General features: G+C 34.5%; 1 protein-coding gene across 23 annotated transcripts in view; it reads left to right on the top strand.

The window, feature by feature from the left end:
- The window catches only part of FIP1L1 (factor interacting with PAPOLA and CPSF1), an 85,775-nt gene that overhangs the window by 44,296 nt on the left and 23,657 nt on the right, over positions 1–17,822 (top strand). For all 23 annotated transcript variants that reach the window (XM_073017386.1, XM_073017385.1, XM_073017380.1 and 20 more), the window contains 2 exons: positions 6,648–6,741; positions 8,774–8,930. In XM_073017386.1, the coding sequence (XP_072873487.1) occupies positions 6,648–6,741; positions 8,774–8,930 (251 nt within the window). The remainder of the gene's footprint in view (positions 1–6,647; positions 6,742–8,773; positions 8,931–17,822) is intronic.

Genomic DNA, 17,822 nt, shown 5'->3' with positions numbered 1-17,822 from the left:
GATGTGCCTGTACCTCGGGGCATTTGATCAAGTGCTCTGAATGCATGTTGCTATAGTGTGTAGTTTGTAAGATTTTATGTTATTGGACATATGAAGGCCTTTGTGGTTGTTAGTTTGTTTTTTTAAGTTTCTTGTGGAGCTGTGTCTTTTCCTATCATTGATACATTTAAAAGCATGAAATTAAGCATAAATATGGAAGGTAGAGCTTTATTCCAAGCTCGATACAAAAGTGAGTAAACTTGTTTGCACTTTTGAACACATTCGTGTCCTCCAGTGAGTAAAATTTGGGCTTATTTCACCTTTAAACATTCAAGGTTTTTTGTTGTTTTAAATAGGGCTTAAAAATTGACATTTTAAAAATTCAGACCCCAGGAAATTAGTATGATAAACACTGTTGAAGAAGAAGGGAAGGGGTTTGAAGTTGGTTATGCTAAGCCTGAATCCTGGTGCTGCCACTTTATAATGCAAAAGAGCCTCTTTCCACATATGTGAAAATGAAACTAATTGGACATGTACTTTACTTTTTATTTTTTCAAGACAGAGTCTCACTCTGTTTCCCAGGTTGAGTGTAGCAGTGGGATCGTGGCTCCCTGCAAACTCGAACTACCAGGCTCAAGCAGTCCTCCCACCTCAGCCTCCTGAGTAGCTGGGACTACAGGCATGCACACCATGCTCGGCTAATTTTTTATTTTTTGTAGAGATGAGGTCTCACTATGTTACTCAGACTGATCTCTCCTGAACTGAAGTGATTCTTCTGCCTCGGCCTCCCAAACTCCCAGATCCCCAAATCACACCTCAGATTACAGGTGTGAGCCACTATGCCGGCCCATATACCTTAAATGTGATGTACTTGTAAGGATTAAATCAGTTCTAAGCTGTGAAAGCACCTATTTCAGGGCTTGAAAGATAAATCGGCCTGGTGTGATGGCTCATGCCCATAATCCCAGCACTTTGGTAGGCTGAGGCAGGCGGATCACCTGAGGTCAGGAGTTCAAGACCAGCCTGACCAACATGGAGAAACCCCGTCTCTACTAAAAAAAAAATAAAAAAAATAGCTGGGCATGGTGGCATGTGCCTGTAATCCCAGCTACTCGGGAGGCTGAGGTAGGAGAATCACTTGAACCCAGGAGGAGGAGGTTGCGGTGAGCCGAGATCGTGCCATTACACTCCAAGCTGGACAACAAGAGTGAAACTCCATCTCAAAAAAAAAAAAAAAGATAAATCAGACACTCAGTGAGTGTCAGATCTCCTCTTTTATCAAGGGCTTTATCAGTCTCTTTAAATATAGTACCGATAGAAAATAAATTGTATGTCTAGAAAAGTGTTTTGAATTCTGTGATTTTTATTTTAGACTGGGTTCTTTTTCTGGACGGGATTTTTCATTAATAAATTGTTACTCGAACATTAGAATATATTTTCTTTATAAATTATGTGTATACTATAGAGAAAATTATTCTTGTGCTTGTGAAAGTAAAACGTACACACAGGTATAGAAACAGTACCATGTCAGACCAGTCATGTTGCCCAGGCTGATCTTGAATTCGTGGGCTCAAGTACTACAAAACTAAAAGATCAGTAGAAAAATATGTAATCAATGATATTCTCACCTTGGTGGCTATGACTTTAAATTTTTTGTGAAATAAATAGTTAAATATTAATTTAACTACTTTAAAAGTTCTTTCTGGAGGGAACAAAATATCTAGCAGTCTCTTGAACATGCCCTTAAATTTGTAGTCTTCAACTTTGACTATATTGGAATTACCTAGGAAGCTTCAAAAAAGTGTTGATGCTTGGGTCCCAGAAATGTTATTATAAATAGTTTGGTGTACACCCTGAGCATCAGGATTTTGATATGCAGGCAAGGTTGAGAACCACTGATTTAGAGACTTGATTCTGGGTTGGCATAAAGATTAAAATCAAATGATAGCTAGGCACTTACAGTTTTGAAGTAAAATGATAGATGTAGTTAATGGGAACTGATATTTGCATAGCATTTTACAGCCTCATAGTCTTTTTCTTTATGTGCTTCTCATTTGATTTACATTTTCTGCCTCTTTGAATGTCCTTTGGTTGGTAACCACTATCAAAGGTGCATGATGCTTCTGTTGCAAGCAGTTGGATAGGTAATATATTTGCTAAGTAGAAATTGTGCACATATCTGCCCCCGCTCCATCTTTTCTCTCTGCTCATAGTTGTCCCTCCATCTGAAATGTTTTACCTTCCCATCCTGTGTGCCTAATCCATCCTATATGTCTTTTAAGGCTCATCTCTTTCCTAAAGTTGCTTAAAAGATGCTACACAATTTCCATGCAGAACTGTTTACAGCCATCTATTTGGATATGTGACCTGAATTAAATGTCATAACAAGTGCACCTCTTTTCAAGTTGGGAATATGAGGTAGCCACATTCTAGGCTTTTTCTCAGAGAATGGACCTTTGAACTGTTTGCTGCCCAGCTCTTACTAGAAGCCCTTCTGTGAGAAAACATTCATAGATGTCTACATTGATATGTGATTCATCCATTCTTTTAATATATGGTTATGAACTTTCAAGCAATATTTCAAGCAAAATAATTTGAAAATTTGCTATAAACTCTGGACTTTTGCCTGAAAATTACATGTATACATATGTATTTATTTAGAAATCAGGGACGTCCTGATTCTTTAGAGAACCATGTAGCTAGTTAAGAACTTGAACTATTCTCAAAAGCACAGATTATTAGATCAAGCCTGACTATTAAGAGGGCTAGATATGCAGACCACGTTGTTTTGCTTCCCCTAATTAAATTGCTCTTCTTGAATTGGGCATTGTTGTGCTTCACTCCGCATTAAAGAGCATTTTGAGAAACAGCTCTGTAAAATTCCATTTTTTTTGGTAGGAATATTGGAGAGTTTATTTCCGTATTTTTGAAAACATGAGATTGCAGTCCATTAGTGGGTTGTGAAACAATTTGGTGGTCCCAACTATTATTTCTTGTTTTTGTATTATTTTGCTTTTTTCCTATGCTATATTTAAATATTCATAAAATCACATTTTATCATAATGTCACTGTTTTTCCTTTTTTAAGTATTGTTTCATGAAGCTTTTTTAGTTTTTAATGTAATGTGGGTACTGGTACTGTATTGCTGTGTAAAATGTACTTCTTACTGTGTTTTGTAGTCTTGTACTCATTTTCTCTTAGACTCAGAGGAGAATTTTTTTCTCTTTATTCTCATTTGTAAAATGACAGTAATGAGAGTTGCTACCTTATGGGTTTATCATGAAGACTAAAAATATATAAAGTCTTTAAAACAGTGCTTACCTTGCACATAGTAGGTGCTCTATAAATACTAGCTGTCATTACCGGGAAAAACAATCTTAGAGCAAAAGCTTTGTTTTAATCTTATGCACATTAAAGACATTTGTTATTAATGATGTCCTTTGCTTTGGCTGCCAAGAAAAAGCAGCTGAGAATTTTTTTTTTTTTTTTTTTTTTTGGAGACAGGCTCTTGTTTTGTTGCCCAGTCTGGAGTGCAGTGGCGCAATCAACAGTTTACTGCATCCTTCATCTCCTGGGCTCAAGCAGTCCTCTCACCTAAGCCCTCTGAACAGCTGGGACCACAAGCATGTGCTCCTATGCCTGGCTACAATTTTAAATTATTTGTAGACACAGAGTCTCGCCATGTTGCCCAGGCTGGTCTTGAATTCCTGGACTCAAGTAATCCTCCCGCCTCAGACTCCCAAAGTGTTGAGATTACATGCATGAGCCTGACCTTCAGAGATCAATTTATGGCCTTTTGTCTATCTTCTATTAGCCCTGATTTGTCATCTCAAACTTTCTGTTGCATCTCTGCAGGGAGCCCTCGGATTCTTTCTTGAACATCAGAATCATCAAAACATGATAATTTTTTTAATTTCAGAGTTATTTTTATATTCATTTACTGAAGTTCCGTTGTAACTTCAGAGATTTTTTTTATTCATTTACTGTGCCAGGAGGAGGGTAGAGGTCTTGGGAACATTTACTGCTTGTTTAAACTGTACATCAACTCAGACACCCAGAGTGGTTAATTTCTTAGCTTTTTACTAGATGATTGAGTCCAATATGGAAAAGAGATTTTGATAATAGCATTAGCTGTCTACCTTACTGAACAAGTTTGTTGGCCTAATTAAACCTACGCTTTGTGGAACTCTTAAGTTACAGTAGATTTCCTCGTAGAGAAACTATTGAATCTTCTTAAGCAATGAAAGAAAAAGCTGTCCATTAAGAACTTTCGTGGAATAATATGGTTCAATTTTTTTTTTCCAAAATGTGGCATCAGAATATTATTATATTTTTAAATTATTTGTCAGTGTTAGATATTATGTGCTTTTTGTTACTCTGGTACATACTGTGTGTCTATCATAAAACATTTCTGAACAAAACAGTAAGCTTCATTTATACGATTAAGTCAGTTGATGTGGTTAAAAAATACGGGCACAAGGAGATGTTTTGAAAATGTAGAGAATTGTAATTTTCTGAACTCCCTTTAGGGATATAGTTGTTAAGGCTGATTTCTCAGTGATATGTTTTTAGAAACATAGTATTTGCCATTTTGAATCTTTAGTGATTCAAAAAAATCAATTTAAAGCTTAAAAAAACTAATTAGACTTCTGACCATATTTAAGGGTACATTTTAGTAGATGAATACTTCCACGTGTCCCAGACTTTTTGAGAACTAGAGATCCTCGGAAATAAATGGTAAAAGACAGGCTATAGAAAATTTTCCCCTCAATAGGAAAGTTAGTCTTATATCTGGATCTAATTTTTACCACTTTTAACAGTTTGGAGAATTTGCTATCTGACTTTCAAGTCCAAACAAATTTGGTAGAATTTGTTTTTGATGGGAATAAATTTAAAAATGCGAAGGAGAGAGTCCAGTGATTGGCAATAGAAAATAGTATAAAAGGAAATAGAGTGAAAGTAAAAATTTTGACAATGAAGGGCAGCAATTAACGGAGAGGAAATTACGGCCTCAGAATGCACACGTGTATTTGGTAGGATGTTGGAATATGAAATGTTTGTATATCAGAGGGCTGATGGCTTGTGCTTTGATAATGCAGTTATGGTGGGCATAGCTTTGCAATTTAAATTATAGGGAAGAAATTGAAGCAATATTTGTTTTATCATAGAGATACTTGGATTTTTGTAACGTGAATATTAAGATCTTTCCTCAGCTGTATTGGAGGATATGTTAATCCTCCAATGAAATCATTCTTTATCTTTGGGATCATGAGGAAATCTAGGAAGTCAATGACTCAGGCATAAAATCAGAAAGGCTTGAACATTTTTAAATTGTACTAAAATTATAGAGAAGGGAAGTCTTAAATGGTCAAGAGATGGTAAGTGGGAACTATGTACTTGAAAACATTTCAGATGTCATGATATACTTTTTATAGGGCTGTCTTTGTTAGCACAAAATAATTAGTGGAGTGTTTCAAGGTCTACTTGAGATAAACTCTTCCTAACTCAAGATTTCCAGAAAAGTCTTAAATTTCTCAAAGGTGAATTGTCTTGCTGGAAGGAAACCTAGCTCAAGGGGAGGGGAGGTCTCTAGTCTTTGGGATCAGAAAGACCCAGGTTTGAAAGTTAGTTTTGCCTTTTAATTCATGCTTAGGTCAGTGATTTCACCTTGGACCATGGCTTGTCTCTAACAGGTATACAGTAATTTTTAAGTTTTTGTGAGGTTTAGATACAGTGAAGGTTTGGCATCCAACCAATGGTAGCTGCTGTTATTTGTCGTTTTAGGAGCCTAATCTAGTGACTGTCGAAGAATCTATGGTGTTTTAATTGTTTTCCTTCTATAAAGTTTTAAAGGCAGTATTGTTCAGAACTGAAATCTAGATGAAGAGAAATCCATCTAATTTGCATCTGTTTTTCATTGCCTATTTCTGCAAGTGATTTCTATATCGTCTTAGGCATGCATACTTTTATAAAGTCCTTCATCTGCATAATAGCTTTTAACATTATTTTAATTATTTAAAATAACAACTTACTAGGTTTTTCTCTTAAATTTGTAGCATTGTTTTGTGATAGACTGTTTTTTCCATATCCTAATAAACTTTAAAAAGATTGTAAATAGAGGTAAGGCAAGTATTTAAATATTTGAATTTTTCTATCTAAATGCAAGTTATCCGAAATGGCAAACTGGTTCCTTTTTTATATATTTTAACACTTGGAATATATCCTGTGTGTGTTAAAATGAGCAATATTTTCAGTCCTTTTTGGGGAATATTTAAGGTTTCTGTAACAGAGCTGTAGTATGTGCCACAAAATTGTAGTGGCCCCAAAATTTCCATTTGTCTAGCATTTGCTGTCTTATTTAATTTCACAAAGATAAATTTATTTGGAGACTACTAAAACTAGTAAGTTTAGAAGAAGAGCTCTACAGAGACTTAAAACTTAACATTATGATCATTGTTGGGTATGTTGGTTCTAGCTTATTAATAAAAATGTTTATGACAGTGCAAAGTAGTGAGCTTAAACTCAGGGATATTTTTCAGTGTGTATTGTGATCTGATTTTATTTTAAAATTTATTGCAAACATATTTTGTTTTTCTCTCTTACTGCTTTTATTATTTTTTAAGCATGTAATTAGGTGAAACTGAATTGATTCAATTTTTATGTTACAGGAGATTACCTGGGGCAATTGATGTTATTGGTCAGACTATAACTATCAGCCGAGTAGAAGGAAGGCGACGGGCAAATGAGAACAGCAACATACAGGTTTAGTATTTTCTTAAATTGAAGGATGATATCAGCATTCTAATTTAATTTATTCAATAGATAGTCATAGTGCTGTGCTGTGTTTTAGGTGATACAAAGAGCTTTAAAATGTGGAATGAGTCCTCCTTTATTATAAAGGCATTTCCAGTGAGAATTTATAATTTCTGAATCTTTTTTTAGTAGGGTTTTTTCCTTTTCTTTGATAGAAACGTAATACAGTTTGAATATCTGTTATCTAAAATGCTTGGTACCGGAAGTGTATCAGATTTTGGAAATTTTCAGATTTTGAAATGTTTGTATGTATGTAATCTTAGGGATGAGACCCAAGTCTAAACATGAAATTTATGTTTCATAAATAAGTTACTTAATTTATTATAATGATTTAATTTATGATCATCTTTTTTCCTTTGGCAACCCTGAATAAACTGTGTAGTGGGCCTGAGTTTTGATTGTGACCCGTCACATATGAGTTTGTGTGTGAAATTTTCCACTTGGGATAAAATATTGGTGCTCAAAATGTTTTGGATTTTAGAGCATTTTAGATTTCAGATTTTTGGATTAGGAATATTCAACTAGTATATAGGTTCACTGATGGAAAAATAAAAGACCACCAGTGATTTTACTACCTAAAGATAACCACAGGTGGTACATCTCTTGTTACTAAGCAAAATTGGGATGCTATTATATTTCTGTGTATACTTTTTTCCCCCATCAAAAATTATTTGCATGTTTTCATATTCTTAAAATATGATTAAAATATCTTCCTGATAGCTTCACTGGATGAATATACCATAATTTATTTAATGTGACATTTCCGGGGGAGGTGTAGAGTTTCTTTAAGTGAAAAAATGAGGGGAGGTGAATTATCAGTAAGCTGGATAATTGATGTTAGAACTTTAATAACTGAGACTTCCAGCTATTCAGTTTGGCCATACTTTTTTCATTTTTTATTCTGTTTTCTGAGTCCTTTTGAAAATGTCCAGAGCACTTTATTCTCACCTTCGATAAGTTGATCATGTAAAATGTTCCTTTTAGCATCTTTAAAGGCAAATCATTTCTATAGTGGAAGATGTTAGTCCATTTTTCCTTTCCTCTTACCATTAAAATACCATGATTTCTCAAAATAAATACTTAAAGAAATAGCTTATCAGCATAAGCCCTACAAAAAACACTGCACTTAAATATAGGAAACATTAATAGAAAGAGGGATTATATGTTTAAAAGATTGCTTTAGTCAGCAAGGATCTGAGAAGTATAAATTAAATATACAACATTATGTTGGCTGTCTTTCCCAAATTTATTTACACATCCTTGGGTACCTTACCAAAAATCCAGATTTTGAGGTGCCAGTTTGCTTATTTTATTTCAGTAGGTTTGGGGTGCTGCTTATGGTGTCTGTCCCTTAACCTGTTCACACAAATAAACATTTTGCAAACATTACTTTATTTTTCAAGAATAAACCCTGTTCTTAAAGTTACAAGACTCACATGATAAAGTTATTTACATATCTTGCTGCCTATTGCTTGCAGTCTGTTGATGCATGCCTGACAGTCTCTTACTTTGCAACCTGTTGATGACAGGCCCTCGTACAGTGAATGACTGACCTGCTGCCATGTTAATTTCTTAAGGCTAGTGTCTGATTAATGATTACATTGCCTTAATTGAATACTTTAACTTTGGTTGGGTAACAAAGATAATACTTGTTAAATGATCTTTATGAAGTACTTTTTTCTTGTGTGGGGTGTTTTTATTACTTAATTACTTTTTATTAAGAAATTTTTGGTAATGAGCCAGTTGTTTTTTCTTAAGATTTGAATATGCACATTTTAAAAAGTATATGTGTGTGTATGCTCACATAGGCATATGTATGCACATGTCACACATGTAGAACTATTACTCTCCCCGCAAAAATACATATATGTGAATTAAACTACCATTTACTTTGTTTCTTAGATTAAATGAAGTTAATTTACTAAGATTAGTCTTACATAATATTTATGCATCTGTTTATTTAACTGTGTTCTAATTTTAGGTCCTTTCTGAAAGATCTGCTACTGAAGTAGACAACAATTTTAGCAAACCACCTCCGTTTTTCCCTCCAGGAGCTCCTCCCACTCACCTTCCACCTCCTCCATTTCTTCCACCTCCTCCAACTGTCAGCACTGCTCCACCTCTGATTCCACCACCGGGTAAATAGTAAATAAGACATTTGACTTTGAAAGAAAATTAGCTTGCAAGTGTTTTTTTAAATTTTTGACAATTACAATTATATCTTGATCGCATTACATTAAAAGTAATAGATATTATGTTTATCTTTAACAGATTCACACTGAAACAGATATATATGTGTCTTGCTATTTCACAGTATAGGAAAGAGACAGTGTTCTAAAATTGAGAAGAATATACAGATACCAATCTTGTGATTCAAAAATATGATAATGATCCCCAAACTTAAGTTGCTAATAGGATATGTATAGATCCATACTCAGTTATAAACTTTACCAGTGTTAATTTGTTTTAAAAGAAACATTAAAGATACTTTTAGGATGGGAGTAGATCAAAACATTTTATCTTGTGAAGAGATTGAAATTAATATTTCAGTCTGGTCTTCTGTATACTGGTTTCCTTTTTGGAGACTGCTACTGGGTGCCTGGTATTTACTTCTTTTAAACAAAAGTGATATAAATGTTTATTATATTTATAGCTACTTTTGATTACTAATTAAAAACCAGGTTAGTGGTGATAGAGAATAAACTCACAAATAATTCCCAAATTTTATTTTTATTTGAATTTTTCATCTGGTTGCGTCTCTTACTTTGTTTTTAATCTTTATCTGCCTTAACCAAGTTTTTATGAAACTAGCAAGATTGATTAAGAATAATAACTTCTTCCCAGGGAGAAAACTAGTAGTAAATGATGAAAAAATAGCTGCTTATCCTCATCAGGGCAACATGAAAGACATGTATTAGGCTTTACTTCCTATTAATAAAATCAGTTTATACTAGAGAGCCATGTACTCTCACTCACTTTTATTTGCAAGAGAGCTGTCTTTGTTTTAAGGTGCCAGTTGTGATCGGAGTACAGAACCAAATACAGGGTCTGAATAGTCCTTCCCTAACATATTCATCCTTGGCCTCTAAATGTCAGCCACTGCTTCTGTCTTTCATCCTCAGTGCCTTTGATTTCCTTCCACTGTCACCTCTACTCTCAAAAAGTATGGAAAAATATGAAAAAATGACTTGTGGCTTTAGAGAGTCTGTTGTCTCAAAAATAGAGGAAGGAGGAGGTTGTAATATAGGTTTGAGGTCCTTATTCTAGACAACATTAGTATTTCTAAATTCATTGAATTTCTTGTTCCAACAAATAGATTGAGCAGAAACCACTCATTAGTTGGGGCTGACTTGTGGTTCCTGTGTCTTTAATATGCTGAGTATTAACCAAATGAAAGGGGACTTAGGTGATTCAAAATGAGGACTTCTGTGATTTCTATATGAATCCTTTGTCCTCTGAAAAAGAATTAGATAAATAAAAGAAATAATGTTTTAACATATTTGATTAATGATACTAAAAAATTATTAATGTTTGTGTTAATAATCCTGTTGGATTCCTTTGTAATATTACTTTACTAGGTAGTAAGTGATTTGAAATAATTTTCTTTTTTATCCTTAAAAATCTTTTTAAAAATTTTATTTTTAATTGACAGTATTACTTGTATATGTTTAATGGGGTACAGTGTGATATTTTGATCATGTCTATGTTGTAGAATGATTAAATCAAGTTAATATATTCATTGGCTCACATACTTACCATTTTCTTGTGGAGAGAACATTCTGAAATCTACTCTCCTAGCAGTTTTGAAATATACAGTTATTAATTATAGTTGCCATGCTGTACAGTAGAGCTCCAAAACTTTTTTTTCTCATTTTTCTGAAACTTTTGTGTCCTTTGAAAATCATCTCCCGTTCCTCACCCATGGCCCCCAGCCTCTGGTAACCACCATTTTACTCTCTGCTTCTATGAGTTGGATCATATGAATGAGATTGTACAGTAATTGTCTTTCTGTGTCTGGCTTATTTCACTTAGCACAGTGCCCTCCAGGTTCATGCATGTTGTCACAAATGACAAAATGAAAGGATTTCCTTATTTACTAATATAGAATATTCCCAGATGGCTAACATTTTATATGTTTACTACTAATTATTAAAGTAACTAGGACAGAATTGGTATGAATTAATAACAACAAATACTTAGCTGGTATAAGAATATTCAGAAACTCTGTAGAATATTGCTAGAGAGGTAATTGCTATAGATAGGCAGTGGCATTATCTGGGAGTTTACTTTTTTTCAAAGTGATAAAATTACTGGGTTTTTTTTTGTTTTTTTTGTTTTTTTGTTTTTTTGTTTTGAGAGAGGGTCTCACTCTTTCGCCGAGGCTGGAGTGCAGTGGTGCGGTCTCGGCTCACTGCAACCTCTACCTCCCAGGGTCAAGTGATCCTCTTGGCTCAGAGTAGCTGGTACTACAGGCATGTGCCACTATACCGGCCTTTTTTGTATTTTCTGTAGAGATGGTGTTTTCGCCATCTTGTCCAGGCTGGTCTTGAACTCCTGACCTCAAGCTATCTGCCCTCCTCGGCCTCCCAAAGTACTGGGATTACAGGCATGAACCACTACCCCTGACCATTTCTTTTTCATGTAACCTTTGTTCATAAGTATAACAAATCTTTGAACAGTGTTTAGGTTATTAATGACATTATACTATAGAGTGCGGCTAATTATTTTTCTTTTGCCTAATCTGTTTTTCTACTTAATTCTCAGCTACATGCTTTCTGTATTTTAAAATCCAGATTTCCTTTGATGCTTATTCTTGGTTTATATTTCTATGCTGTTCTATCAGTATTTAATGAGTACAGACTCAAATGAATTCTAATGCTGGTATATATGCTGAGCAGGATACCAGTTGTTTAAAACCAAATATTTGAAGGTGAGACTCTGAATTGCTCCTTATTTTCAGTAGAATGTGAGCTGTTGGGGAGCATACAGGCTATGCATTTCTATCTATGTTTCCCTACAGTTTTAGTCACAGTAGTCTTGCATGTACTTGGCATTCCCCAGTGTGTTTGCTAATTGAGTTAACGACATATGTGTGTATCCATAACAGCAAAGATGATTTTCAGATTCATACCTGGTACATTCGATCAGGATGGGCACTAGCTCTGAATAACAGTACGGCTGCATAGATATATGCCAGCTGCCATGCTTAAAGCTGTAGTTTTCATTTACCATTTACCACAGAACCACATGATTACACTATGTTCCGTAGTTTGTTGTAATTTAAATCACCTTAAGAATCATAAGCAGCTAATGAAAGAAAGCTGTGATTCAGGAGTCTTTTTAAAGTATTGCCTTAAAAGATACTCCGTTTTTCTTAGATAAACTGTCTTGTTTTTTTTGCTTTCTTCAGAAATAATCAAAAGAAAATGGAAAAAATATTTTTTAAAGAATCAATTTCAGTGTATTTTAATGTTGCCTTTTTAACATTAGACGTCTAATGTTTTTAAAACTAAAGTCCAAAATGTGATAAGTATAGTAATGATATTTTATTCCCGTATTTTAGGATGCTACTAGTTTTGTTTTGTTTTGTTTTGTTTTGTTTTAATAAGTAGGGTGACCATACATCCAGATTTGCCTGGAAGAGACCTACTTTATACTTTCTATTCCAGCATAATTATTATTATTCATTCTTAGAAAGAAATTCCCTGGTTTAGATGATACAATTTGTGATTGACTCTTGCAAATTTACAGAGGGCTTATTGCATAAGTAGATAGTTACTGTTTAATAATTATAAGGTGTTAGAGATAACTCTCATTTGAAGAACTTTCACTGTCAAATAGTTCACAGAAGAGGAGAAATATATTGCCTCCTCTCCCCCTTAAACACACACCTACAAACATATATGAAACTTTGCTAGTAACACAGAGAGCGCAAAGTATTTCTGGCCATAATAGATTTGTATGAAGAGTAGAGGAGATTTATATATTAGAATACAATAAAGAAAGAGGAGATGTCTGGAAGTGCAAAAGTATTTTTTGTGGTTCCCTGCAGCCATACTAATAGTAGCTTGAAAACAAATACTGGGCCAGGCGTGATGGCTCATACCTGTAATTTCAGCACTTTGGGAGGCTGAGGCGAGAGGATCACCTGAGGTCAGGTGATCTTTACTAAAAATACAAAAAAATTAACTGGGCATGGTGCACACACCTGTAGTCCTAGCTACTTAGGAGGCTGAGGCAGGAGAATCACTTGAACACAGGAGACAGAGGTGCAGTGAGCTGAGCTCACACCATTGCACTCCAGCCTGGGTGACAAGATCGAAACTCCATCTCACCAAAAAAAAAAAAGAAAGAAAGAAAGAAAAATACTGGCTAATTTGGTTCTTTTATAATTTTCAGAAAATTTGTTATTTCATTTTCTCGTGAATCAGAAAATAGTTTCCGTTGTACTGAGTTTTTTCAGAAATACATTAGAGTGGTTTCATACTGTTTCTGAGTAATAATAGATATAATAGCTAACACTTATTGGATGCTAACTTTTCAGGGTACTATCTGAGCACATTGCATGTATTAACTCATTTGATTCTTGAACAATATCTGAAGTAGATATTATTCTAATTTTGCACCAAGGAAGCGGGGACATAAGCCATCTAAGTAATAGCTAGAAAATAGTAAAACCAGAATTCTAACCAAGGCAGTTTTGCTTGAAAACCTGTTTTCTTTATTAACTATGTTGAAATGAATCAGTACCTATATCTAGAAAATTGTATTATTGGATTACGTGTATTTGTCACAGTAAGATGTCTTAGAAACTTTTTTTTTAAAGCATTTCTCTCATGTTGAAGTACATGCATATGTATTGGTGGGTAGGGAGGTTAAGGAGATTATAAGGAACAGTCATCAGATTTTTGAAAATCTGAATAAGGTTTTTACTGTTTGCCTGAGTTGTGTTAAGATGTCTGTGTTTAGCTGAAGAAGTCAGTTTTGAAATACTTGTGTATTGGAAGAAAAACTGTAAAATTGGAAGTGTTGTTATAGGGTAGGTGATTTTGTGTGTTTGTTTGTTGTAGTAAAATACAATATATTTGTCATTTTAGCCATTTATTAATGTGTAGTTCATTGGCATTAAATACATTCACAATGTTATGTAACCATCACCATGATCTGTACCTAAAACTTTTTCATCATCTCCAGCAAAAACTCTGTGCCCACTAAGCTCCTTCCCTCCTAAGGATAGCCCCTGTAACCTCTATTCTACTTTTTGTCTCTATGAGTTTCCTTATTCTAGGTACCTCATATAAGTGGAATCATGCATTTGTCTATCTGTGACTGACTGACTTTGTTTCTAAAATAATAGAATTTAATGATTACGAGCTAACTTTATGGTAGGCTTTTAATTTAGGCTTTTAAATGTTAATTTACTTTAGTGTCATCATATTTGATGTTCTTTTTTTTTGTAGTAGAGTTTGCTGAAGAATAGAAGGCAAATTCAGTTAAACTCATTTGTTTTTGTATGAACTCTTATAAACCTCAAATGACTAGTTCTGTGGATCTTGGAAACAATTGAAATGTAGCCCAGTAGTGGAATTCTGCTGAGTTGAAGAAGGGTCTTTGCTTTACTGAGATATAGCCCAACTACTCTAGACCACAAACCAGGCATCCCTGCTTTTAAAGTTAGCTGTAGGGTTTAACTGTTTATCTAGATATGAGATATGTAGGATTCTGCATTTTAGAAACAAGTAGATTTCTTCCTAAAAGACTGTTGTCTTCTATCAGTGTCTGACTAGTCATCTAGTACTACTAATTTCATGAACTTTAAAATCTTGTTTATTTCTTAAATATGTTAATTTTGGGTTAGGGATGATATATAGGAATTGGGTCAGAGGGTGGGGGCGGGCAGCGAGTTGCTCATATCTAGGGTCATTCTGCATTTGCTCTAAATCCTGCATTCTCATTAGATTATTTTTCTGTTAGCAGTCTGGTTTTTTAGCACAGCAGTTCTCAAACTTTTTAGTTACAGTCGTCTTTAAACTCTTTAAAATTGCTGCAGATCCCAAAGAGTTTCTACTTACCTATATTTTATCTGTTTTTTAATATTAGAAATTAAAACTGAGAAATTAAAATACTAGTTTAGAGATATGCATAATATACTCATTGCATGTTAACATTTTAAAATTTCTTATGAAAAATAACTGCTTTTCCAGAATAATTTTAAAAATTTAGTGGGAAGTCATCTTATTTTACGCTTTTGGTGTGGCTTAGTGGAAAAAAGCTGGTTCTCCTGTGTGTTTTCACATTAAATCTATTGTGATATCACAAGTCATGTGGCCCCTGGAAACTCCACTGTAAGAAAATGAGCATGAAAAAGGCAAATAACATCTTAGTAAAATTTTTTTTTGTTTTTTGAAATGGAGTTTTGCTCTTGTTTGCCCAGGCTGGAGTGCAATGGCACGATCTCAGCTCACTGCAACCTCCGCCTCCCAGGTTCAAGCGATTCTCCTGCCTCAGCCTCCCGAGTAGCTGGGATTACAGGCATGCACTGCCACACCTGGCTAATTTCATAATTTTGTTAGAGATGGGGTTTCTCCATGTTGGTCAGACTGGTCTCGAACTCCAACCTCAAGCAATCTGCCTGCCTCGGCTTCCCAAAGTACTGGGATTACAGGCGTGAGTCGCTTCGCCCAGCCAGAGCTTAGTAAATTTATGAAAGTAGTTTTGACCTGGCAGATTCAGTAGGGTCTCAAGGACCCCCAGGAATTCCTGGACAAAACATTGAGAATACTGCTTTGGCAGAAGCTTGGCCTATATTGGATGAATATTATCAGTGCCCTTGAGGAAGTACACTTTTATCCCTTTAATTGAGAAACTATTTTATGACTAACGTTTATTAAGCTAATTTTATAATACCTTGGATTTTTTGTTTTACTCAACAGATTACCTCAAATTAACTGGCACTGTTTGCCAGAAATGTAAGCATTTTCCAGAGCTACCATTAAAAAAGAATTCCTTAAAGTTTTTGTAAACTGTATTTACTCTTGTGTTTTTCTATATTTAATTATAAAAGCCTGCCTATCAGTGTTTTCAGTAAATTCAAAACAGAGAGCAATACTAATTATAATAAATAGAATTTTCTGGCACAATTAAAATTTATTTAAATGTAATAGAGATTAAAAGCTTTCTTAGGATGTTGATTTTTAAATGTGCTTTCTCCTCCACGATGCACTCTTTATAATGGTTACATTTTTAATACATCATTGACACCACATTTTGTCGAATCTAATTAATTTTATTTCTGCCTTCTGCTTACACTGCTCTTTTGATCGTCTCATGATTATATGGAAGCTGGTAGAGATAATTTCTTTACAAGTTCTCTATTAAAAAACATTGATACTTCTATCAGAAATGTTTTGTGTAAGAAGTTTATTTTCTGTAGGCTTTAGATTTTATAAAATAGAAGAGTAAGAGATCCTAATAAAGGTAACATAGTTTGTCCATTTTATAATTTCTGTAAAATTATCTTTTTTACCTTTTAGACATGAAGTATGCTGGTAAATTTTTGGTTACTTTATTGTGTGACCATACCACTTTTTAACACTTTTCTTAAAAATAGCTTAAATCTTTTTTTGCACCTTGTAATTGTTTTAATTATGAAATACTGGTTTTGCCATATTCTTTCTACATTCTGGTTTGTATTTAAGGGTGGATGGTAGATGAGATGATACACATGTGTGTGCGTATGTTTTTGTTTGTGTTTAGTTTTTAAAATCCTGTTACATAGAAAAGCATTTTTGGTAGAAGGTGATATTTAAAGGTTTTTGTAAACCTTGGCCTTTTCTACTCTTTTTGAGTCAAACTTCTGAGTTTGATCAAGGCTTTGAAATACAAATCCTGAGACTTAAGGAAAGTGATCAAGTTTATCTGTTTCTTAAATAACACTGCCAATGGAATTTGCAATTTACTAGTGAGAAATAGGAAGTGTAGTTTACATATTCCGCCATTTTTTTCTTTCATTTGAATTTGAATAGAGAAAAGATAAATGGTTATTGCATGTATTGGTTTTCTACTGCTGTATAACAAATTATTCCAGAATGTAGTAACTTAAAACAACATACATTTATTATTGAACAGTTTTCATGGGTCAGGAATCTGGGATAGATTAGCTGGATCCTCTACTTTAAGGTCTCTCTCAGACCTTACAGTCTTCTTTAAAGGCCTGACTAAGGAAGTATTTGTCTCCAAGCTCACTCACCTCTTTGTTAAAAGGATTTTGTGTTTTTCTAGGCTGTTGGATTGACAGGGCTTCAGTTCCTCACTGGTGTAGGCATCTAATAATGTCAGCTTGCTTAATCAAAGCACATAAGCCAAGAAGGCAACAGAGAGGGTGCCAGTAAAATAGAAATCACTTTTTTGTAACCTAGTCATGGAAGTAACATTCTTTGTTTTTTGGTGTGTGTGTGGTAGACATAAGTCACAATGTCTAGCCCCCCCGACATGGGACAGGACATAAGTACCAGCAGACAGGGACCATTGAGAGCCATGTCAGAAACTGTTTTGCCTTAGTTATATTAAAATGATGACAGACTACACTGAGAATGAGTTTATAGACAATCTTTGTTTAGTTTTTTGTGAGTACAAAGCCCACTATTAATTTTGTGGGAATTTTTAGCGTGGGTAAATTCTTTTTAATATGATGTTTAACAGGAATGCTGCCTTTCTATTTCTTTGCCTCAGTTCCTTCAATCTCCCAAATAGGATTTCAGGTCTTACCCCCACCCACTTTTACATTTAAGTGTATGTGTTATATACTGGAAAAATTAAGCTGGGTGTGGTGGCTCACTGCTGTAATCCCAGCACTTTGAGAGGCCAAGGCGGGTAGATTGCTTGAGTTCAGGAGTTCAAGACCAGCCTGGGCAACATGAAGAAACCCCATCTTTATTAAAAAAATGCAAAAATTAAGGCCAGGCATGGTTGCTCACACCTGTACTCACAGCACTTTGGGAGGCTGAGGCAGGTGGATTGCTTGAGCCCAG

The sequence above is a fragment of the Chlorocebus sabaeus genome, chromosome 7 (genome assembly GCF_047675955.1).
Source record: "Chlorocebus sabaeus isolate Y175 chromosome 7, mChlSab1.0.hap1, whole genome shotgun sequence".
In the NCBI taxonomy this organism is placed as follows: domain Eukaryota; kingdom Metazoa; phylum Chordata; class Mammalia; order Primates; family Cercopithecidae; genus Chlorocebus; species Chlorocebus sabaeus.
Note: the sequence above shows the minus strand (reverse complement) of the source record. Positions and strands in the feature narration are given on the sequence as shown.